The sequence below is a fragment of the Myotis lucifugus genome, unplaced genomic scaffold (assembly GCF_000147115.1).
Source record: "Myotis lucifugus unplaced genomic scaffold, Myoluc2.0 scaffold_97, whole genome shotgun sequence".
Lineage (NCBI taxonomy): Eukaryota > Metazoa > Chordata > Mammalia > Chiroptera > Vespertilionidae > Myotis > Myotis lucifugus.
The window spans coordinates 671,132-690,575 of NW_005871145.1; the positions used below are offsets into that span (position 1 = coordinate 671,132).

The 19,444-nt window shown below is 42.6% G+C and overlaps 1 protein-coding gene across 1 annotated transcript; it reads right to left on the reverse strand.

Annotated features, from left to right (window-relative positions):
• Positions 1–11,055: 11,055 nt before the first annotated feature.
• Positions 11,056–19,355, reverse strand: CNTF (ciliary neurotrophic factor). Its single transcript, XM_006091846.3, has 2 exons — positions 17,774–19,355; positions 11,056–16,333 (listed from the first exon to the last, which is right to left on the reverse strand). Exons 1-2 carry the CDS (start codon positions 17,885–17,887, stop codon positions 15,845–15,847), a joined length of 603 nt encoding a protein of 200 aa, XP_006091908.1. The 5' UTR covers positions 17,888–19,355; the 3' UTR covers positions 11,056–15,844.
• Between the last annotated feature and the right edge of the window lie 89 nt (positions 19,356–19,444).

Sequence of the window (19,444 nt, forward strand, 5' to 3'; positions counted from 1 at the left end):
GGCGTCTTCCAGGAATGCGAGGCTGTGTCCGGAGAGGACGCGGGTGACCTCTGCCAGAACTATCGCACCCCGAACCCGCTCACCGGCAACGCCTCTTGCCCGGCCAACTACACGGCCAGCGTCCTGAACAGCGAGCTGAAGACATCAAGCAAGACCCACTCTGTGTGCCAGCAGCAGTGCGAGACGTGCTGGCTCTTCTTCTCCTGCTGCCAGCCCGTGTGCACCCTCCGGGAGCTGCGCAGCGTGGTGCGCCTGGCGGCCCTCCTGGTGCGCGCCCACCCAGGCCTCCCTGCCCGCCGCTGTAGGTTTCCTCTTTGGAGGCCTGTATAGCCCCAACCACCCAAACCCGCTCACTAGAGGCCAGACCTGCCCCTCCTACTTCTACCCACTGACACTCTTTGGCGATCTCAGGGTGTGTGTCAGCAGCGACTTAGAGATGGGGACAGCCCAGGCAGTTCCCTTTGGGGGTTTCTTCAGCTGCCAGGTAGGCAACCCCTTGGCTGGCCTCATGAAGGGCCAGAGCGCTGGGTTCCTGCAGGAGATGTTCTACCAGGACAGTCCCACAGTCCACCCCATGAAGTGTCCAGAAGGATACAGCCAACACCAGGCTTACCTCAGCGATGGGTGCCAAATCCTCTATTGCCTCAGGGCTGGGACCCTCTCGGACCAGGAGCAGGTAGCTATCCGCATGCCCCCATTTCTTCCCCGCCCTCTCTTGCTCAACAACAGCAGCTGCTCCCAGAGGCTCTCTGTCCTGGTGGACTCCAGTGGCCAGCAGGTCTGGGTGAGGCAGAAAGGCTGCGACCACTGGCGGCAGGCCAACATCAATGACCAGTCTCTGCCAGCCAACCTCTTGAGCCAGGCTGCCTCCGGGCCCAGTGTCGGGGCCATTGTTGGCGCCTGCCTGGGGAGCATAGTGGGTGTGGTGGCTGTTGCTCTGGGGGTAAGCTATGCCTTCAGGTACTACAAGAAAAAGGTCTATGGAAAAATACAGGGTAGCATGCTGACCGGGGAACAGACTGCCTACGGGGCCACTGAAACCACTGCAGTCCCCAGCTCTGTCTGAATGCACAGGCAACAGAAAAAAACAAACACGACTGTGCCTGGTTACTAATTAAGGCTTTAGCCCATTTCTGTTCCTTCCACCACCTAGATTAATGGTAAGATACTAACCACAGAATCAGCCCCACTTTCTGGAGGTACAATGTAGAACTAAACTGTGCTTCCTCAACCCCTTTCCCTAACACCCTCTGCCCAGAAGCCCCGGCTGTTCTCCATGGTGACTTCCCGTGTTTTGCTGCCTCCCTTGTTTTATGTAGCCAATAAACCCTACTTAGTTCAAATACAGATGTATTCCTGGTGATCCTTGGCAGGGGGGCTCAATAGAGAGGATAGAACATATAAGAGATAAAATATAGCTTTGAAGTTGGAATTCTATCAACCTGTTTTCTCAGAATCATTGCTTTGGACCCTGAAAGTTCTCTCTTGGGCTGGATCTGAGTCAGAGGTTTTTGTTGTTTTTCCTAATAGGACCTGATTTACTTGTGGGTCATGAGATGACATAGAAAATATAGTGCATTGCATAAAATAAACATATAAGAATGATTTTTGTGAAATTTTGTTTTAGTAATATATTAAGTTGATCATCTAAAATTGCCCATTTCTAATCATTTTTGACTCACACAAAAAAATAGCCATTTTCTGTGGTTTAAACTACTATATGTATCCAATACACTGAGTCACAACATGAAATATATTTCAAATTGTGATCAGTGAAAACATTTAAAAGCCACTGGATGTTTCCAGTGGATGTTCCATGAAGCTTAGCTTTGGAAAAGCATATGTGCATCCCCACCCCTCTATCTCACCCTGACCAGTCTCCGTGGAAGAGACTTCCTTCTGGGCGTCCTGTTTAGCTCAAGCTCGCCACAGTAAATTGCCATTCTCTAACCCAAGACAGCAATTTCTTGGGGACAGGGTTGAGTTTTGTAATGTTCTTGGAACACAGATCTCATCCCAATTTAACTTCAGAGTCTGGGTCTCTGGTTGTCACAGGAAACTGGTGTCCCATTAAACCCTAACCTCCGAAGCATAGGGCATGCCGGACTGTAACTGGGGAAATAACCTGTGGCCGGACGGCCTGTTGCCATGAAAACCAAATTTGCGAGACAGGTGCTGAGATGAAGGGGAGAAGTTTATTTCAATTGCCAGCAATTGGGGAGATGGACTTTTTTGTCCTCAAAAACCCATCTCTCCCTCTCATAGGTAGGTGTTTTTTATAAGGAGGGAGAGGGAAAGCAGAACAAAGAAATCGGGGGGAGGGAATGTGGGATCTACAAAATGGAGATAATCATATGACTATTATCACAAGGAATAAGGGAGATAATGCAAGGAAATCCTTTAGTACAGTGCCTGGCACGATGTGGAGGTAATTCTGATGGTGACATGTGGAGGTGAGTAACAGCAGAGTGCTGAATACACAAAGATATATGATCAGGGCTCACAGTGAGTGGGTCAGGCACCCACAAAATATTAATTACTCCTTGTGAAAATGTCCAAGCATCAACCAAAACATGGGAAAATGAATGAGGGACACAAATTCTAAGTGGGAGGGCACTGGTAAGGCTATGAGATGGAATAGGACTCCTCTCAGCTGGGCACATGTTCAGGTTTGTTCAGTTCTGGCCTGAGAGGATCCTTTCAATAGCAGCTGAAGGCCCATTTCTGATGGTCTCAATTTATTTCCTGGAATAAAGGCCCCCACCCGCTGGCTGCCAACACTGAGCAATCCCACCAAGAGGGATGAGGTGGCGATTGGAGCATAATGAAGGTTTTGACATGAGATAAAAAAAGAAGGGTGCAGAATGGGCCACCCTAAAATCCAAATCTGAACTGTTGTTGAGACCAAAGGAGGTGCTATTAATAATTAGACAGGACATGTTAACTGGAATGTGTCACTCCACTTTTATAGGGGACTTGTTTGCCATGGGGCTGACCTACCCTGTCACCCTGATCTCTGCCAACTTCTCCCTCTGACACCCACCCACTGGTCCCCACGTCATGTCAACTCCTGGCCGTGCCTTTGTCTGTGGAAGTCTTACTCATCAATCTAGACTGGGCTCACATGTCCTCTCCCCCGAGAATGCCTTTTCATTTGCCCCCTCTCCCCGGACTCTCACATAGTTTTCAATCTCCAGGAAGGATGCATGTCTTATTCCTCTTTACCTCCTCAGCAGCATGTGACTAGGTGTGTGTTACTTTGTATGAGTTCTTCACCCAACCTGACTGCAAGCTCTTTGTATGAGGGAGGGATGGTGTTATGCTCATCACAGTTGCTTCCAGAGCTCAGCATCAGACAGAATAGCTGGCAGGTGCTCTACAAGAGGTCTTGTGTGGTCCCAGGTGATGAGGCCCAGCTATCAAATCCTTTTAGGTTGCTTGCCTCTCTTGGAATTCTTAAATGTATTATTATTATTTCATTAATAAACCAGTTTTAAGCCCTGTTTTGCCCATAATAAGAGCTTGAATAAATGTGAAGATGAATAAAACTCAGTTTTCATTGTCTCAAAATATTCTAGGCAAGTAGATAAAAATAAAAGGGATGGGAAAGGGGGAGGTAGTAGCATGGTGGGAGCTTCCAGTCGCACGTTCCTTTTGGAACTGTGAGAAACAGGGTGGAGAGGCTGCTGAAATTTCATCCCAGCTGATGACAGAATGGGGACTGCTAGACAAATGTCAGGGAGACCTTCCTTGTGACATTGCACAGTGTCTTCTCCTGGAACAAACTTCTCTTAGACACTGGGTTGTTGCTATATTATGGGCACTGTGATGTAAAACAAAAAGATCTTTCTCCTTATTTTGACTTCCAGAAAACTTAGACCTAAATTTTGACCCCTTCTACAACATTTTTGTTGCTAAATTCAATCTTAGGTCCAACTTTCTGCCTTTATATTCCCTTCAGATTAACTCAGTTTTCAAAGGTTTATGTTATATGTATTTGTACAAAACACCATCAGTTGTTTTTTTTTTAAAAAAAAAAGGAAATGTATACAGAGCTAAGCAGTTGTGGCGGGTGACTGATGTACAAGGAAGGGCCTGATCCACCTTGAGTCTCACATCCGGAGCCCAGTCCTTATCTCAGCCGCAATCTCATACCTCTGGTCTAGGTTGGTCCAAACCCATCCTGTCTAGTGACTGTTCTCTGTACTTCGGAGAGGGGAGCTGTTGTAACCCAGATGGTCTCTGGTGAGCTCAGGAAGTTCCTGAAAATTTGACATTGAAAATTAATTTTAAATTTAATTTTTAAAATCAGGTTGGGGATGTAAATAAAAGTGGAATGGTGTATGTTATTAAAAAATGTGTTGAAGCACCAAATGGTTGGGAATCATTAAATTGTAGGCAAACAAATCAGCAGGTTTGGAGCTCAAAAATCAGACTAGGATTCAAGGAATCTCTGTGGAGCTTCATGGTCTAGGGCAGTGGTTCTCAACCTTCCTAATGCCGCGACCCTTTAAGACAGTTCCTCGTGTTGTGGTGACCCCCAACCATAAAATTATTTTCGTTGATACGTCCTAACTGTAATTTTGCTACTGTTATGAATCGTAATGTAATTATCTGATATGCAATATGTGTTTTCCGATGGTCGCGACCCACAGGTTGAGAACCGCTGGCAGGGAGTCCAGGATGGGGAGAGTAAAAGATAAAGAAAGTAAGGCATTTAAATCATTCATTCATTCTTAAGAAGAATGACCCTTTACTAAGTACTGAAGATTTAAAAAACAAAAACAAAAATACTGAAGGGTAAAATATAGAGAAAAAAATCTTTGTGACCTTGAGTTAAACAACAACAAAAAAATTAGATATGACATCAAAAGCACAGTCCATAAAAGAACAGGGTAATAAGTTGGACTTTGAAGGACACCAGAATATGTCATCCCAAAATATGCTCTTTGACATAAAAATTATTTTGAGCTAAAAGCAAGTAAGGAGCAGCAAACACACACACACACACACACACACACACACACACACACACACCTCCTCCTTTTTGACCTAAAGGCAAATTCTTTTTACTAGAGACAGACGCTTAATCAACCCAGAGATGCACCAGGGGAATCTGCAAAGAAACCTCCCTCCAGCGGTTTACCTTCCCAGAGGCGGCTTCCCTTTGTCCTGTCCTTTCTCCAAAAATGTGTTCTGCCCCGTGGAAGATGCTAGATAAGCTGGAATTCTCAGCCGCCACTTGAGTGACTTTTGGTGCAGGTTTCTCCCACATCGTGTGCGCTGCATGCCTTAATAAAGTTTTCCCCTTGTTAATTCTTCTTTGTGATAAGAGACCCAGCTGAAGACCTAAGAGGAGTAGGAATAAAGTCTTGCTCCTTTACAACTTCCTCAAAACTTAAAAGAATTCAAAGCTCTGAAGCATAACGTTCATATAAATATGGGTAAGCGCACAGGACTCCCAGGCTGGGCGCCTGCTTTTGCAAAGGAAGCTGTATTGAAACACAGCCACACTCATTTGTTCCCATACTGTCTGTAACTATTTCCATGCTACCATGGCAGAGTCTACAACAGAGATCTTGTAGCATCCACGCCTAAAAATATTTACTATCTGCCCCTTTAAGAAATAGTTTGTTAACCTTTCAGATTAAGCACAGACTGTCCAACAGAGCCAAGATGTATTCATCCTTTCAACACCATGGTAACCAAGTGGGGACTGAGAGACTGTCAGACAAACCGGCCCTCCCATCATACCAGGGAAGATGCAGCCCCTGCCTCCAAGGAGCCCACATGCCAGCAGGAGAGAGAGGCATACACACAAACAGTTAATACGCAGTCCTATGATCATGATGTAAAGAAAAAGTACGGCTTGTACACCCAAATACCTCAATTTGAATACCAGTTCTGCCAGTTATCAGTTCTGCAATGTTGGGTGAGTCATTTAACCTTTCTGAGCTTTGGTTCTCTTGTCTGTTAAGTGGAAATGATTGCATCAAGTGTGATGGGGTGTTGTGAGGATTACTGAGCTGCAGAGCATCTAGTTCAATGTCAGAATTCAAAATAATCGTTGTTAGTGGCAGTGGTAGTAATAGTAGTCAGAAGTAGATGCAATAGTGAGAGATAATGTAAAAGATACAGTCACAGCAAAGATGACGGGGCAGTGATATAGGTGTATTGACCAGGGATGTTTTCACAAAGAAATTGAAATATGATCTGAATCTTAAAGCAGGACAGGACTTACTCATGTGGAGAGGGAGGTGGTGGGACAAAAAAAAAATTAAACCCTTTTGGGGAGACGCAAATTTGCCCAAGATGAGAGAGGGAGAGTGGGGTGGTTTCTGATATGCCTTAGGTCTACTAAACTCTGGTGACTGTTGGAATAGAGGACGCTCTGCACTTGGATTTAGACAAGGGGACCCTTACAGTTCCCTTTAGGACTAAGGCAGAAGAATTGACCTGACCCCTGGTGATTTTTCCTTCTTTCCTTTCCCTTCCTTCTTATTGTGGTCTCTTTTATGCTGACTATAAGAGGGTCACTGATCTAAAACCGTGAATGGCCCTACTGGTTTGGCCAGTAGATAGAGTGTTGGCCTGTGGACTGAAGGGTCTTGGGTTTGATTCCAGCCAAGGGCATATGCCTGGATTGAGGGCTTGATCCCCAGTGGGGGGCATGCAGGAGGCAGCCAATCAATGATTCTCTCTCATCATTGATGTTTCTATCTCCCTCTCCCTTCCTCTCTGAAATCAAAAAATATATATTTTAAAAAAATAAAAATAAAACCGTGAATGCTTCCACATTGCCTATAAAATGAATTTAAAGTTCAAGGCCCTTACAGTTGAGCCCAGTCTTCATATAGAACTTAATATAATTCCCAGCTAGTCCTCTCCCTACTCCTTCCTCCATATATTTTAAAATTATATTTATTGATTTGAGAGAGAGAGAGAGAGAGAGAGAGAGAGGAAGAGAGGGAGAGAGAGGTTTGTTGTTCTAGGCTTTGCATTTTTAGCTTTCAATTTGGCCAAATTTCTGATAAAAAGTTATCAAATCCTTTCAAATCTGTCAGATTTCAGTGTGGATAAATATTTCTGGCCATATTAAATAATTTCATGGACTCTAGAGGATACGCAGGTCCTTATCTTCCAGGGTCATTTTCTCTGAGAGCCAAAAGAAATAATTGACAGCCTGCTCCTCCCAGTGAAACTGAGGGTCCTATGAGTTCCATTAAATTTAGTTTTAAATTCTAGCTCTAGAAACCACCTCTTTCTTTTTCCTTCTACAACCCTCAGACACCTAACCTTGCCTCCTGCTCATCAGCAACCCCCAGGCAGCAGAAGACAGTGCCTGGACCTCTGCAGGCTAAAGATAACATCTTGACCTAAGTTATGTTTCAGCTCCTGAGCCCTGAGGTGGAATGACTCTCTGGCTACTTCCCAACAGAGGGACACTGAAACAGACCTTAGAACTGTCCTCAAGACCTGAAGAAATGATTCACTATCCTTACCTCACTTCTGATCAATCAGCTCCCAACAACCCCAATCTCAAACCCACGGTGCCTTGTGATTTCACCCTATATAATCTGTTACCTAAAGGCCATCCGGGAGTTTGGGCTTTGAGTATTAGCTTCCCGTTCTGCTGGATGGTGTCATTTATAAATAAATAGCCAATATTTCTCCACTGCAATATTTCTCGGTGCCTAGTTTTGGCTCTGCCAGCCCTGGGTGGATGACCTCTTTCTGTTCAATAACACCAGGCAGGCAAAAAGTCAAGCCAAGCCTTTAGGGCACAGGCAACAGCTATCCCTGGGAGAGACAGGACAAATACCAATTGGTCTTTTGTTTTAGGTACTTCTTACATCTTCAATTTTTTTTTGTTAGCCTATTACAGGAGATTCTTGCTTTTCATTACCTTCTCAGATGATCAAAGTTTCTTTTGGGATTCTTCTAGAGCTGTTTTTTTAAAGTAAGTTTGTTTTTTTTAGAAGCTTCTGCAAATCAAAGAATACATTCCATCGTCCCTGAGAGGTTTAGAATTCCCTCTCTAAGGAAGGGCCCTGGAGGTGGAATTGAAGTTATTCCTTAATGGCTGTTAGAATTTTAAATTATTTTGGCTAAGTTGGTCGGGTTTTATTCAAAAGGCAGATGAGGAGGGACCAAAATATTTGTACATATAACTAGCTAGAGTTCCTGAGGAAAGAGCTTTTGGGGACTTTTAGAGGATGAAAATTCTATGTTAAAGATAAGTTTTGGCCCTGACTAGGTAGCTCAGTTGGTTAGAGCATGGTCCTGATATACCAAGGTTGTGGTTTGATCCTTGGACAGGGCACATACAAGTATCAACCAATGAAAGCATAAATGAGTGGAGTAACAATTTGATGTTTTTCTCTCTCTCCCTTTCTCTGTCTCAAATCAATCAATAAATTTAAAAAAAAAAAAAAAGATAAATTCTCCTTAAAGGTGTCACAGCTAGGAGAGGAAAAAAAAAAGACAAAAGAGGTATCCGTCAAAAGCTCCAGGGAGTTTATCTGCAAGCTCATTAGTTTTGGGAATGGGAGTGGGCCTGGAAAACAGGTTTATAGAATGTATGTCTGTGTGCTCCCCTATGAAATCTTTTTCTTATTGGTTGGCCAAGGAAGTTGCACAATAATAAGTGAGTTTAAATTTCTCTTTGTTTAGTCCAGAATTTGCTTTAGTTAGTTTCAAATTTGTTTCTTGGAGGGAGGCTATCTTTGAACCATTGAATTTCTCTAAATATCACTCAGCTTGTTTAGCAGAGCTAAGATTTTCTAATTGTGCATGTAAACATATTAATTTCAGAATCTCAAAAGATACCCAAAGTGGCCACTGTAATTTCAAACGGTCCTTATCAGAAGTCCATCAAGACAAATATTTTGCAGAGGACAGCCTATAAAATCAGCTGGCACTGTAAAATGAATGTGGTTGTCCCTCCATAAACAGACTTAGAAAGTGGGCACTTGTTACTAGAACCAGTATCAGAGGAGCCAAGAATTAAAGCTCTGAACCAATAGAACTCACCACTGGAATCCAGGAGCAGTCATGAAGCTGACAGAGCACCAAAGGCTCAAGAAGGTACCTTGCTGGAATCCAGCAGCAGCACCAGATGCCATGATACTGACACCATTTATGTTGAAAGGACAGAAGAGTTTGGAGGCTTTGGCTAGAAACAAATAATAAAGATTTATTCAAGAGTCTTAGAGTTTGCAAGCATGGAACACAGCTAGGCAAAAATGGAAAAGTGTTCCGAAAAAGAAAGAAAAGTTAAGGGTTCTTTTAGTAAAAAGTGCATTGTTGAGAATAATCTGTCCTATATTCTTATCCTTAGGATTGGTCCAGGACGGTTATTAGTCAGATTGGCCAGTCTGGATGACGGATGTCAGTAGGTCTGGATACGTGTGTCCTTTAGGGGGTATTCAGAGAGTTTTCTACAGGACTGAAAAGTTCAAAAAGTTTAAGTTCCCAGGCTAGTCAGAGCAAGAATGCTCAACTTTCATAATGTCAATCATTTTAGCATCTTGGTTAAAGTAAAGTTTGTGTTGAGTTGCTGTTCCCAGGCTCCCAAAGGCTGATTGGAGATAAGGATGCTAGAGAGCACTGGGTGAAGAGTAATGAGAATGTAAACAGAGATACCCAATGTTTCCTAAGATGAAGTTGGTCTAATGGGGAAGCAGGGAGGTGCAATGGGAGGGAATGTCCTGGACTAAGTTCTATTTCCTAGCTGGGACACTGGAATGGATTACTGAACCTTTTTGACTCCATTGTACTGTGTTTAATGGTGGGATAGAAATAAATGAACTTTGAGTTCCTTCCTATATTAACAGGAGGGTGCTGACATATGGCAGGATAGCTATACATCCAAATGCAGGCTTTAACACATCCTGGGTGGTGCCTTGGTTTGCATGTTTCCTTGGCTATCCAGAGAACCTGCCAGGCTTCTCCAGAACTTGTCTGACGCGCCTACTGTGAAAGCCATCTTCTGGGTGCAGTGAACAGCCTGAGTCTCAACTCTTCACAGGTAGATGACTCCTGGAGGCTGTGTGAGACTGGGTCAGTCTCTAGTGGCCAAAGGTCCAAGGGCAGGGCAGGGCAGAGCGGAGTCTAGGCTGTGACCAGATGGATCTCTGAAAAGCTTACAGAACCCTCTCCTCAGTCTGAAGTCTTACATTAATCCAAGCTATTCCAGACCTTAAATACACTGGATGTTTGTATGTCATTTATAAGCACTTTCAGATACTCAAGTTTGTCTAAATCATGTGATGACCTGTGAAGATAGTATTTGTCCTTTCTGTTTCATACATGGGGAAGCTCAGAAAAAGTAATTTGTCCCAAAGTTTGGAGACTTCATAGAACTTGCCATAGAGCAAGATTTGGTACAAGTCTGTACTAGCTTTGTCCAAAAACAAGTGAATTGCAGGATAAGATGATCTCAATTACTAGATGTCCCATGGCAGTGGGTGGAGTGACCTTTGTAGACAGAACTAAAACTGCAGTCCTATCAGATAGCATTGGAGCAGGGGGCTTAGGCCAGTAATGTTCATTCTCATTCCCCTTATTGTGAAAGAGAGATCGTATCTCAGAGGATTAAATGACATGAAATAGTGTAGAGATGCCTGACATGAGTAAATGCAGTATTCATTTTATGCCACCTTAAGCAGGTAGTTAAAAACACAGAATCTATTAGCAATTTTTCTATATTTTCCCCTATGCGATTTTCCACAACTCAGTTTCTATCCTCAAACTGACCAGAAATGAGGTAGAGTTCTTCTGTCTTTGAAAGGCTTGACTGGAGTTCAAATACTTGAGATTAAACCATATTAAAGAAAATCTTCCCCATCTGCAAGCGAGCTGGTGGGTGTAGGGGCAGTCCACCTTTCCTAAGCTGAGTGGCCTGCAGAGATTTACCCTAGGGCCTGGCTTCATGGAGATTTACCCAGCACGCCTGATTGAGCCTGGCCTGGCTGGGAAGATTACAAAGTTGAAATCACTTGAAATTCCTCTTGTTCATCCAAAGATACAGAAATAAAAGAAGCAAACTCATGATCTTGCTGAGGTGAGATCTTTATTGTGAGCCATTCCTGCATCTTTTATTTTCTATTTGCCCAAAATTGATCCACCCAATTACTATAAGAATCACATGCACGTGGATTTTCTTATCTCATGCCCCACACACATTACATCAAAAGAACAAATTATATTTTTTTGTCTGTATTTATCTGTAGACCTTTGAGCTCTACAGAAGCTTTAAGCAGATAGAGGAAATTTTTGTCACATTCATTTTTTTGAATATACCATCATCATTCAGAAGGTCCATTCTTGGATCTGAGGCTTTAAGCCTAGGTGGAATGAGACAAAAAGTCAAACCATTCTTTTAAATGTCCTGAGCTAAACAATGCTGGTGACACACATGTACGTACATATGCACCCATGCACACAATAAATCAATTAAAGTTATATCCAAATTCTATTTTCTTTCTCCTTTTCCTCTTCCCCAACCCCTTTCTTATCCTGATGAAAGCTCCTTCCCCCACCACCACCCTATTCTCAGCTACTTCATAAGGTGAGGATTTACAAAAGTCATTCTAAACATTTCAGATATGTCTCCCTGAATATTTACTTGTCCTCTCATGGTTTGACCAGCAGTCACCATGAGTCATCCACTGGGCTTTGATCCATAGCGTCCTGAAATAACAGCCATACCAGGGCTATGACTTTACACTTTCCATTTTTATTAAAACTCTCACTTCCCTCAAACTTGATTATCTTAAAGCTAATTTTATTCTATGCTTGGCCTTCAAGTTTGTGCTAATTTGCAAATCTTTTCCAAATGGCTCTCTTGAATTAATGCAGGAGGAAGTTAGCAACTCTCACACATGTGATTCTTTGACAGTCAGGAAAATAGTCTCTTTCCCCATGAAAGCAGCGTTTCTGGAGACAGTGGGATGGAAGGAATCCTCTTTACAAAATAAGAGTTAGGGGAGCCGTGGCCAGTTTGGCTCAGTGGATGGAGCGTCGGCCTGCGGACTGAGGGTCCCGGGTTCGATTCCGGTCAGGGGCATGTACCTTGGTTGCAGGCACATCCCCAGTGGGGGGTGTGCAGGAGGCAGCTGATCGATGTTTCTAACTCTCTCTCTCCCTTCCTCTCTGTAAAAAAATCAATAAAATATATTTTTTAAAAAAGTTAGGGGCAAAGAACTAAATTGGTGCATTTTAATCATATACACACATATAGGATATGGCTATATGTACATATTTATATATATAGTTTATATGTATATAAAAATATTACTTCCCCAGAGATCCTATCCATATACAGATCTGAGGAAAAGAACTGATATCTAAAGATCAAATATCTCTTTTGGATTGTGGATGGTTAAAAATATATAGACTCCCAGGGTCACCATTTTCCCTGTGTTATAGGACAGGCACCTACAGCCCTGGCCTAATGTCAAACCCTCATTCAGTCTGTTTCATCCACTTCAGGTAGGCATGATGCAATGTGTAACGTGCAGATCCATGCATGCTCATGTCTTTATTGTTATAGCTAAGTGCTCATTTTCCCCTTCCTTCATCTTTTTTTTCTGAGGAGTCTCCCCACATGTCTTTGGAGGAGCCTGTGAGTTTCTTGAAGAAATGGATACACAGCACAGTGCTGGAGGTGCACTCAACAGACCTGCTACTTACACATCTTCCTATTTCCTCCCAGTCAGTGGTTAGTACTTGTACCTTTTCTGGACTCTCTGCCACTTCAAATGTGCCTCTTATGCATAAACATTCCTTCACGTGCAACTCAGCAGAGCTTATGCCATGCTCCAAGGATCCCTGAAACTTCTGCACTGCAACATCCAAATATAGAAGCAAAACCCTTGAAGAGGGGTCATGCTTTTTAGATTTAGCAAGTTTGTAATGGTTTTTATTTCCCATTAAGAAATTTTATGGTCATCTTTCCCCATTAAACAAAGAGCCCAAAATACTATATAAACTTAAGAACTTCACACCAATAAGCAGGACTTTATCAATCAGAAATACTGCTTGTAAGCAGAAGAAACAATTTAAATAGGAAAAGCTTGAATTAAATAAACCTCTATGCACTCATTGGGGACTATCGACCTACACCAAATCACAAATGAAATAAAACCAAACAATAAACCTCAAGGGGGTAGCTGGTCCTCTAGGGATATTATTGCCTCACATTCTTCTTTTTCCTGTTTCTCTCATGATTTCTATTGATTTGATACTCATCCAACCACGGAGGCACAACTAACTCCTCCCTCCTCCGGAAATAAGTGATTTCTGGTCCTCATTGAGCTCCTTCTTGTTTTTAAACATATTTTATTGATTTTTACAGAGAGGAAGGGAGAGGGATAGAGAGTTAGAAACATTGATGAGAGAAAAAGATCAGCTGCCTCCTGCACACCCCACATTGGGGATCAAGCCTGCAATTAAGGTACATGCCTTTGACTGGAATCGAACCCAGGACCCTTCAGTCTGCGGGCCGCTCTATCCACTAAGCCAAACTGGTAAGGGTGAGCTCCTTCCTTTAATTCCATAACATTTAAACCCATGCCCAACTCCAACCTACTATTGATCTCTTATATGCATACAACTTTGTTTTCATACTAAACAACGGGGCCTTACTTCCCTTGTATTGCCTTAATTCCTACCACAGAGTTTTCACATTTTGACTTCATGCACCCATGTGGGAAAGGACAAAAGGTAAGTCACCCATTCCATCTCATGCAATCTATGTGAGCTAGCTCTCTCTGACACATGGCTCATTTAAGAATACAAAAAACTTCAAATAGGTATATGGAATTTATTTGGACCCCCCAATCCAAGGTCTTGCATCTTAATTGATTGGTGTTATGAAATGATACACCTACCTGAGAACTTTTGGATTCCCATTTGTACTAGTTCATAGGCCCAACTGCCAGTGAACTTTTCCATTAATGCCCTCCTTTACTGGTTGGCGCTTGTCCTACTCTTTCTCTCAAAGACATTAAACACAGAGTGCTGCCGCTTTGTTGTGAAGCATGGAGGCTTTGCTGTGTATTGTTTTAGTATCACTGGCTTTCCCACTGGGAACAGAGTGGGCCTCACCCTCTCCTCATGACTAAGTCCAGAGAATGTGTGGTGAAGTAGTTCTGTGACTTTTTAACCTGAGCAGTATTCCCCCATCGTCCATGAATGCTTGGGTTAGTAACTGTATTACAGCATTGCTGATTACAATAAATATGTGCCCAACCCCGAACTCACCAACATTGGTGGACATTTTGAAGCACGAAGCATTACCGCACACCCCCAGCTTCCCAAGTTTAGAAGTTAGGTGGGCCTAATCTTTTCCCCAAGCACAATCTTCACATCTCTACTGCTCTCTTCTTTGACGAGAATGGACAACATTGACACTAACATTGTGCCCTTCAGGACATGTACAGTAGTCCCCCCCTCATCCATGGGGAGACATCCAAGACCTCCAGAAGATGCCTGAAATGCAGATAGTAGAGAACCCTGTTTTTTCTTAATAAAAGATGAACAATAACAAAGAATAAAACAATTATAACAATATCCTGTAATAAACATTAAGTGAATGTGATCTCTCTCTAATAACTGAGATGGCTAAGTGACTAACGGGTGGGTCAGTGTATACAGCGTGGCTACCCTGGACAAAGGAATGATTCATGTCCAGGGTGGGATGGAGCAGACTGCATGAGATTTCATCACAGTACTCAGGACAGCACACAGCTTAAAACTTATAAATTGCTTATTTCTGGAATTTTCCATTTAATATTTTTGTACTGCAGTTGACCATGGATAACAAACCATGGAAAGTGAAACTGCAGATAGTGGGACTACCGTAAGGGGGTTGTTTTTTTCAGTGCTAGGGATAGACTCCATGGATCCATTTTCCAACCCTCTGTGGCAAAGGTGCAGTGATAGAGGTTCATATCAGGCCTCTAAGTGAAGGGCATATAGGCTCTGAAATCAGAAAGATCTGAGTTCAAACTTAGTGCACCATTTGCTAGGTGGGTCATCTCAAACAAATTATATGTTTCTGTGAACCTGTTACCTCATCTGCCAAATGGGAATAACACCACGTCCCTCATCATGGTTGTAAAAATGGTAATATACATAAAGCCCCTGGCATATTGCTTCAATATAGTAGATACTCAATAAATGTTAGGTACTATCTTTATTTTCCAAGAGTTTGAATTTAATAGAGTCCATGATTCTTAATTTCCTGTTATAGTCCTCTTAGTAGAGTCTTCCAGAACTAGAGTTAAAAATATATATATGTGCCCTGTGAGGCTGTTAAATGTCAAATGTCTGTAGAGGTTACTTAGTGGGTAGGAAAGGTTAGAGCATTGAGTTGGAACAATGGTGCCCCTGCCCCATTCCCATACGGTCCCAGCATCACCCCCATACTCCCACCAACTAAACCTGTATTCCCATTAGTCTAGGTCTCCAACCTTACTCGATGAAAATGCCTGTGGTCTCAAAGGTTTTAAAAAACTTAAGAATGGGAAAGTGAGGCCTCAGAAAACTATAAATATTCCATTAGGAAAGAAAGGAAGAGAGAGATGGGTAACTGTTACTTTTGTTGCTGTTGAACTTCACCCAAGGACATGCTTAGAGAGAGGAAGGGAGGCAGAGACAAAGGGAAGGAAAGAGAGAGAGAGAGAGAAGAAACATCAATCAGTTGCCTTCTTTCTATATGTGCCCCAACAGGGATTGAACCAGCAACCCAGGTATGTGCCCTGACCAGGAAATCAAACCAGCAACCTTTTAGTGCACAGATTGACACTCAACCGAGCCACTCCAGCCGGACTAACTGCTATGTTTTCTTGTCATTAGCAATATACCGGCTTCCATGTGCTGAGATCCCAGTCTGATGAGAAGAAATGACACGAAGGTCATGGATGGACCTCACTGTCCACTGGGAAAGCTCTTGCAGCACCTTTAGGCCCCACAGCTTCTTCTCAAAGAGACCACCGTCTCCAACAATTTCAGGCATCTCATCAGCCTCACTGGGGGGGATCTTGAGTTCCAGGAGTGCCATTAATTCCTCCAGCTGGTAAGCAAAGGCAGCAACTTGGAGTAGAAGGGTATGTATTGCCTGATGGAAGTCACTGTTAGCTGGAGTAAAATGCACCCGTTGGTCATCTAAAAGCCTGATCAACATACCATGGAAGGTACGATAAGCTTGGAGGTTCTCTAGGAGTCGCTCTGCCTCAGGCAGCTCACTCCACCGATCAGTGCTTGCCATTGGCACACCATCCACGGAATCCAGGTCCATGTCCTCGTTCAGGCCCTGATGCTTCACCTGGCCAAGGATACAGAAAAACATCACATTCTCACTTAAATAATCCCTACATCTCATATAAAATCTTATTTATCTCCCTGGTCATGGATCCAAATGATAAAGAAAATAAAATGTAGAACAGAAACTCTTGATTCAGGGTCCACGATTGGACTTTCGGGAGATACTTTTGTCCCTGAAATTATACAAATTGCTTTGACTACCTGTTTATTTTTCTTGGGAGAATGTGCCATTTTCCTTAGGTTCTCAAGGTTGAAAACCACTGGTCTGGAGTAACTTGTCCTTCCCACTTCAAACTTCCTCCTGGCCATTTTAATCATACTGAAGTTTTTAAGTATTTTAAACATACTTGAAGACACTGGCCACAGTGAGGAAGCCCTAGAATGTAGCCATAGGATTTTTCTAATTATCTCTTCTCCATTGCCTACTCTCCGTAGTGAGGACAATCCTTTAGAGCAGTGGTCACCAACCGGTGGTCCGCAGACCACTGGTGGTCCGCGAGATCCGAAAGGTTGGCAACCGCTGCTTTAGAGGATTCAGTGGAAATCAGTTGGAAAAACTGGTGGGGCTGTGCAGATATTCTCCACAGGGTCTGCAGTGTTTTCCCAGCAGCTCTTAGGTAGAGAATCTCCTACTATCAGAAAACCAATCTGGAACCCATGGTTAATGTTTTAAGAATATAACACTTCCCAGAGAATCTTAAAGGAAATCTTCTTGATAGTGTAGGTGACCTTTCTGTTTAGATCCAGAAACAATTTTTTCCTTATATATTGATTTTAGAGAGGGAGGAATGGAAGAAGAGACACATCAAGGTGAGACACATCGATTGGTTGCCTCCTGTACATGCCCCGACTAGGGATCGACCCCGAAACCTAGGTATATCCTGATCGGGAACGGAACCCTCAACCTTCTGGTGCATGGGACAATGCGCCAACCAACCAAGCCAGGGCACTCCAGAAACACTTTTGATGTGTGTAATTAAAAAGTGGGTGGCTAATACTATATAGGAGAAATTGGTTGGGTTTACAATGCTTTTCTCCCAATCCTATAAACCTTACTCTGCCTTTCATTTACATAGTTCAAAAATTCAGAACAACCAATATGAAGAACCCAAACTTAAAGGGCTCGTAGTTAATCTATTCTGATAGAATTCAGATTGTAGGCAATCAAATTAGAAACAGCTTCCAAGACATATAGCCAACCCTACCTAGCACCCATGGATATGTTCTTACTCAGGAACATATCTCCTAAAAAACCTAGAGGAAGGAAATAAACTCATGTAAGTTTCCTTAAGGGAAGGGGCCATATCAAATGATATGTGCCCACTATACAACTGACTGTATTAGGGCTTTCACAATTGGTAATGGGGCTGAAGCATGATGGTAAAGGGTTGGATCAGAATAGATGAAGTCAAAATAGACTACAGCAAAATAGGCAACTTACATAAGATTCCATAAGAGCTGTCAGGTCTGAACGAATCTTTCTTGCTAGCCAGATGGAGCGGCTACAGAGATCCCGACGGTGAGGGGTCAGCGGTGAGTGCTCTGCGAAAGCCATCCCCTAACTCAACTGTCCCAGGAAACAAGTGAGCTGAGTTTGTTTCTATCTACACTGTTCCAAATAAGAAATGTGACACTCAGACTAAATCCACTGGGCATTCTCTAAAGGAATGGTGTTCCCCACCCCCACCCCCTGCCTGACTCAGAGGTGGCAGCAAATTCCTGGCTGTGGATTTTTGTGCCTGTGGAATCAAAGGCCCCTTTTACTCAGCTTTTTTTTCCTGCAGCGTCTGCCTCCATCTCTCTCCTCCACTGAGTGCCTAGCCTACTTGTTTTTATGTCATTGTTTTGCTTTTGCACTTAGCAACAAGGTCACTATCACACTAATCCTCATGATACCTAATGCAATCTATTTTATATACACATATAATCAGTTCATTTTTTACCACTCTCCCTTGTGCTCCCCATGTCCTTTTTCTTTTTGGGTTGGTCAAGTCTTCAATAATATTCATCATTATTATTGATATGGCTGCCATTTAGTAAGAACCTATCCTGGACCAGACACTGCTCAAGATTGTAAAGCCTTTGATCTTCAGAATGATTCTGAGATAAATATTATTTACCTCATCTTACATAAAAAAAACTTAAGAATACAAAATACAATAACTTAGGCTCAAAATTTAAATGTAGGTCTTTGATTCTGTATCTGTTTCTCCCACTGACCTTTCAATTTCATTGTCTAGGTAGCTCACATTTTGTTCAAGAAAGTAAGTTTATGTGAAAAAGGTCCTTTAAAATAAATACAGCTTTTTACTCCCATCCTTTCGCTGTATATTTAAAGTTAATTTACATTTGATTAAAAATTAGCTAAGAAGGCATCTCTGATCTCAATCACAGTGCCTTCCTCATAGCTACAGGATGAGGAAGATACTGTTTAGGCCTGTTCTTTTCCAAAGGACAGTAAACACCCAACCCTGACATGGTAACATTACTAAGACAGTCTCACTCAAGTGACAACACGTTTTTCTTTTTCTTCCTTATCGCAGTTATACCACATGCTTCTTAACTAAATAAGATAATGAGTTGGGCTTTGAAATGAGGGCAAAAGAGTTTCAAAGCAGTTGTAGAGTTGCTATTCTATTGCATTTAACTCAGTAGGTTAGAGGATGGTGCTAATTGGTAGAAGTTGCAAGTCTCAACTTCAAATGAATCAATTAGCTTTCACTATTTCCTATCATAGACATTGCCTTTAAATTGAAACATGCCTTCTCAAGGGCAAATGTCCATATGTAAACAAAAGAGGAAAACAAGAGAGAAAGAAATGAAGCATGGGCGGCTGTCACAGTAGTCTTTCACGTAGGTAAAAGGATACTATTTTTTTTTAAAGTTAGTACTTTGCCAACTGATCACATGGCATATCAGCATTAGAAATCAAGAACTAAACACAGTCAAAAGTTAACCCCCCGATTTTCCACAGAGCAAACAGTATCTGCCACATAAAGCCTGCTCCGAGGGCACCTGGTTTTCTTATTTAGCAGCATCAATTGTTTCACCCTGGGACAACTGTAACTCAGTACAACCAAGGAAGACCAGTTGCTTCCATGAAGACAATTTT

Coding starts and splice junctions, on each gene's coding strand:
- CNTF (XM_006091846.3), bottom strand. CDS start 17,887: ATGGCTTTCGCAGAGCACTCACCGCTGACCCCTCACCGTCGGGATCTC. Junction 16,334..17,773: donor CAGCTCTTATGGAATCTTAT/GTAAGTTGCCTA, acceptor ATCCTTGGCCAG/GTGAAGCATCAGGGCCTGAA.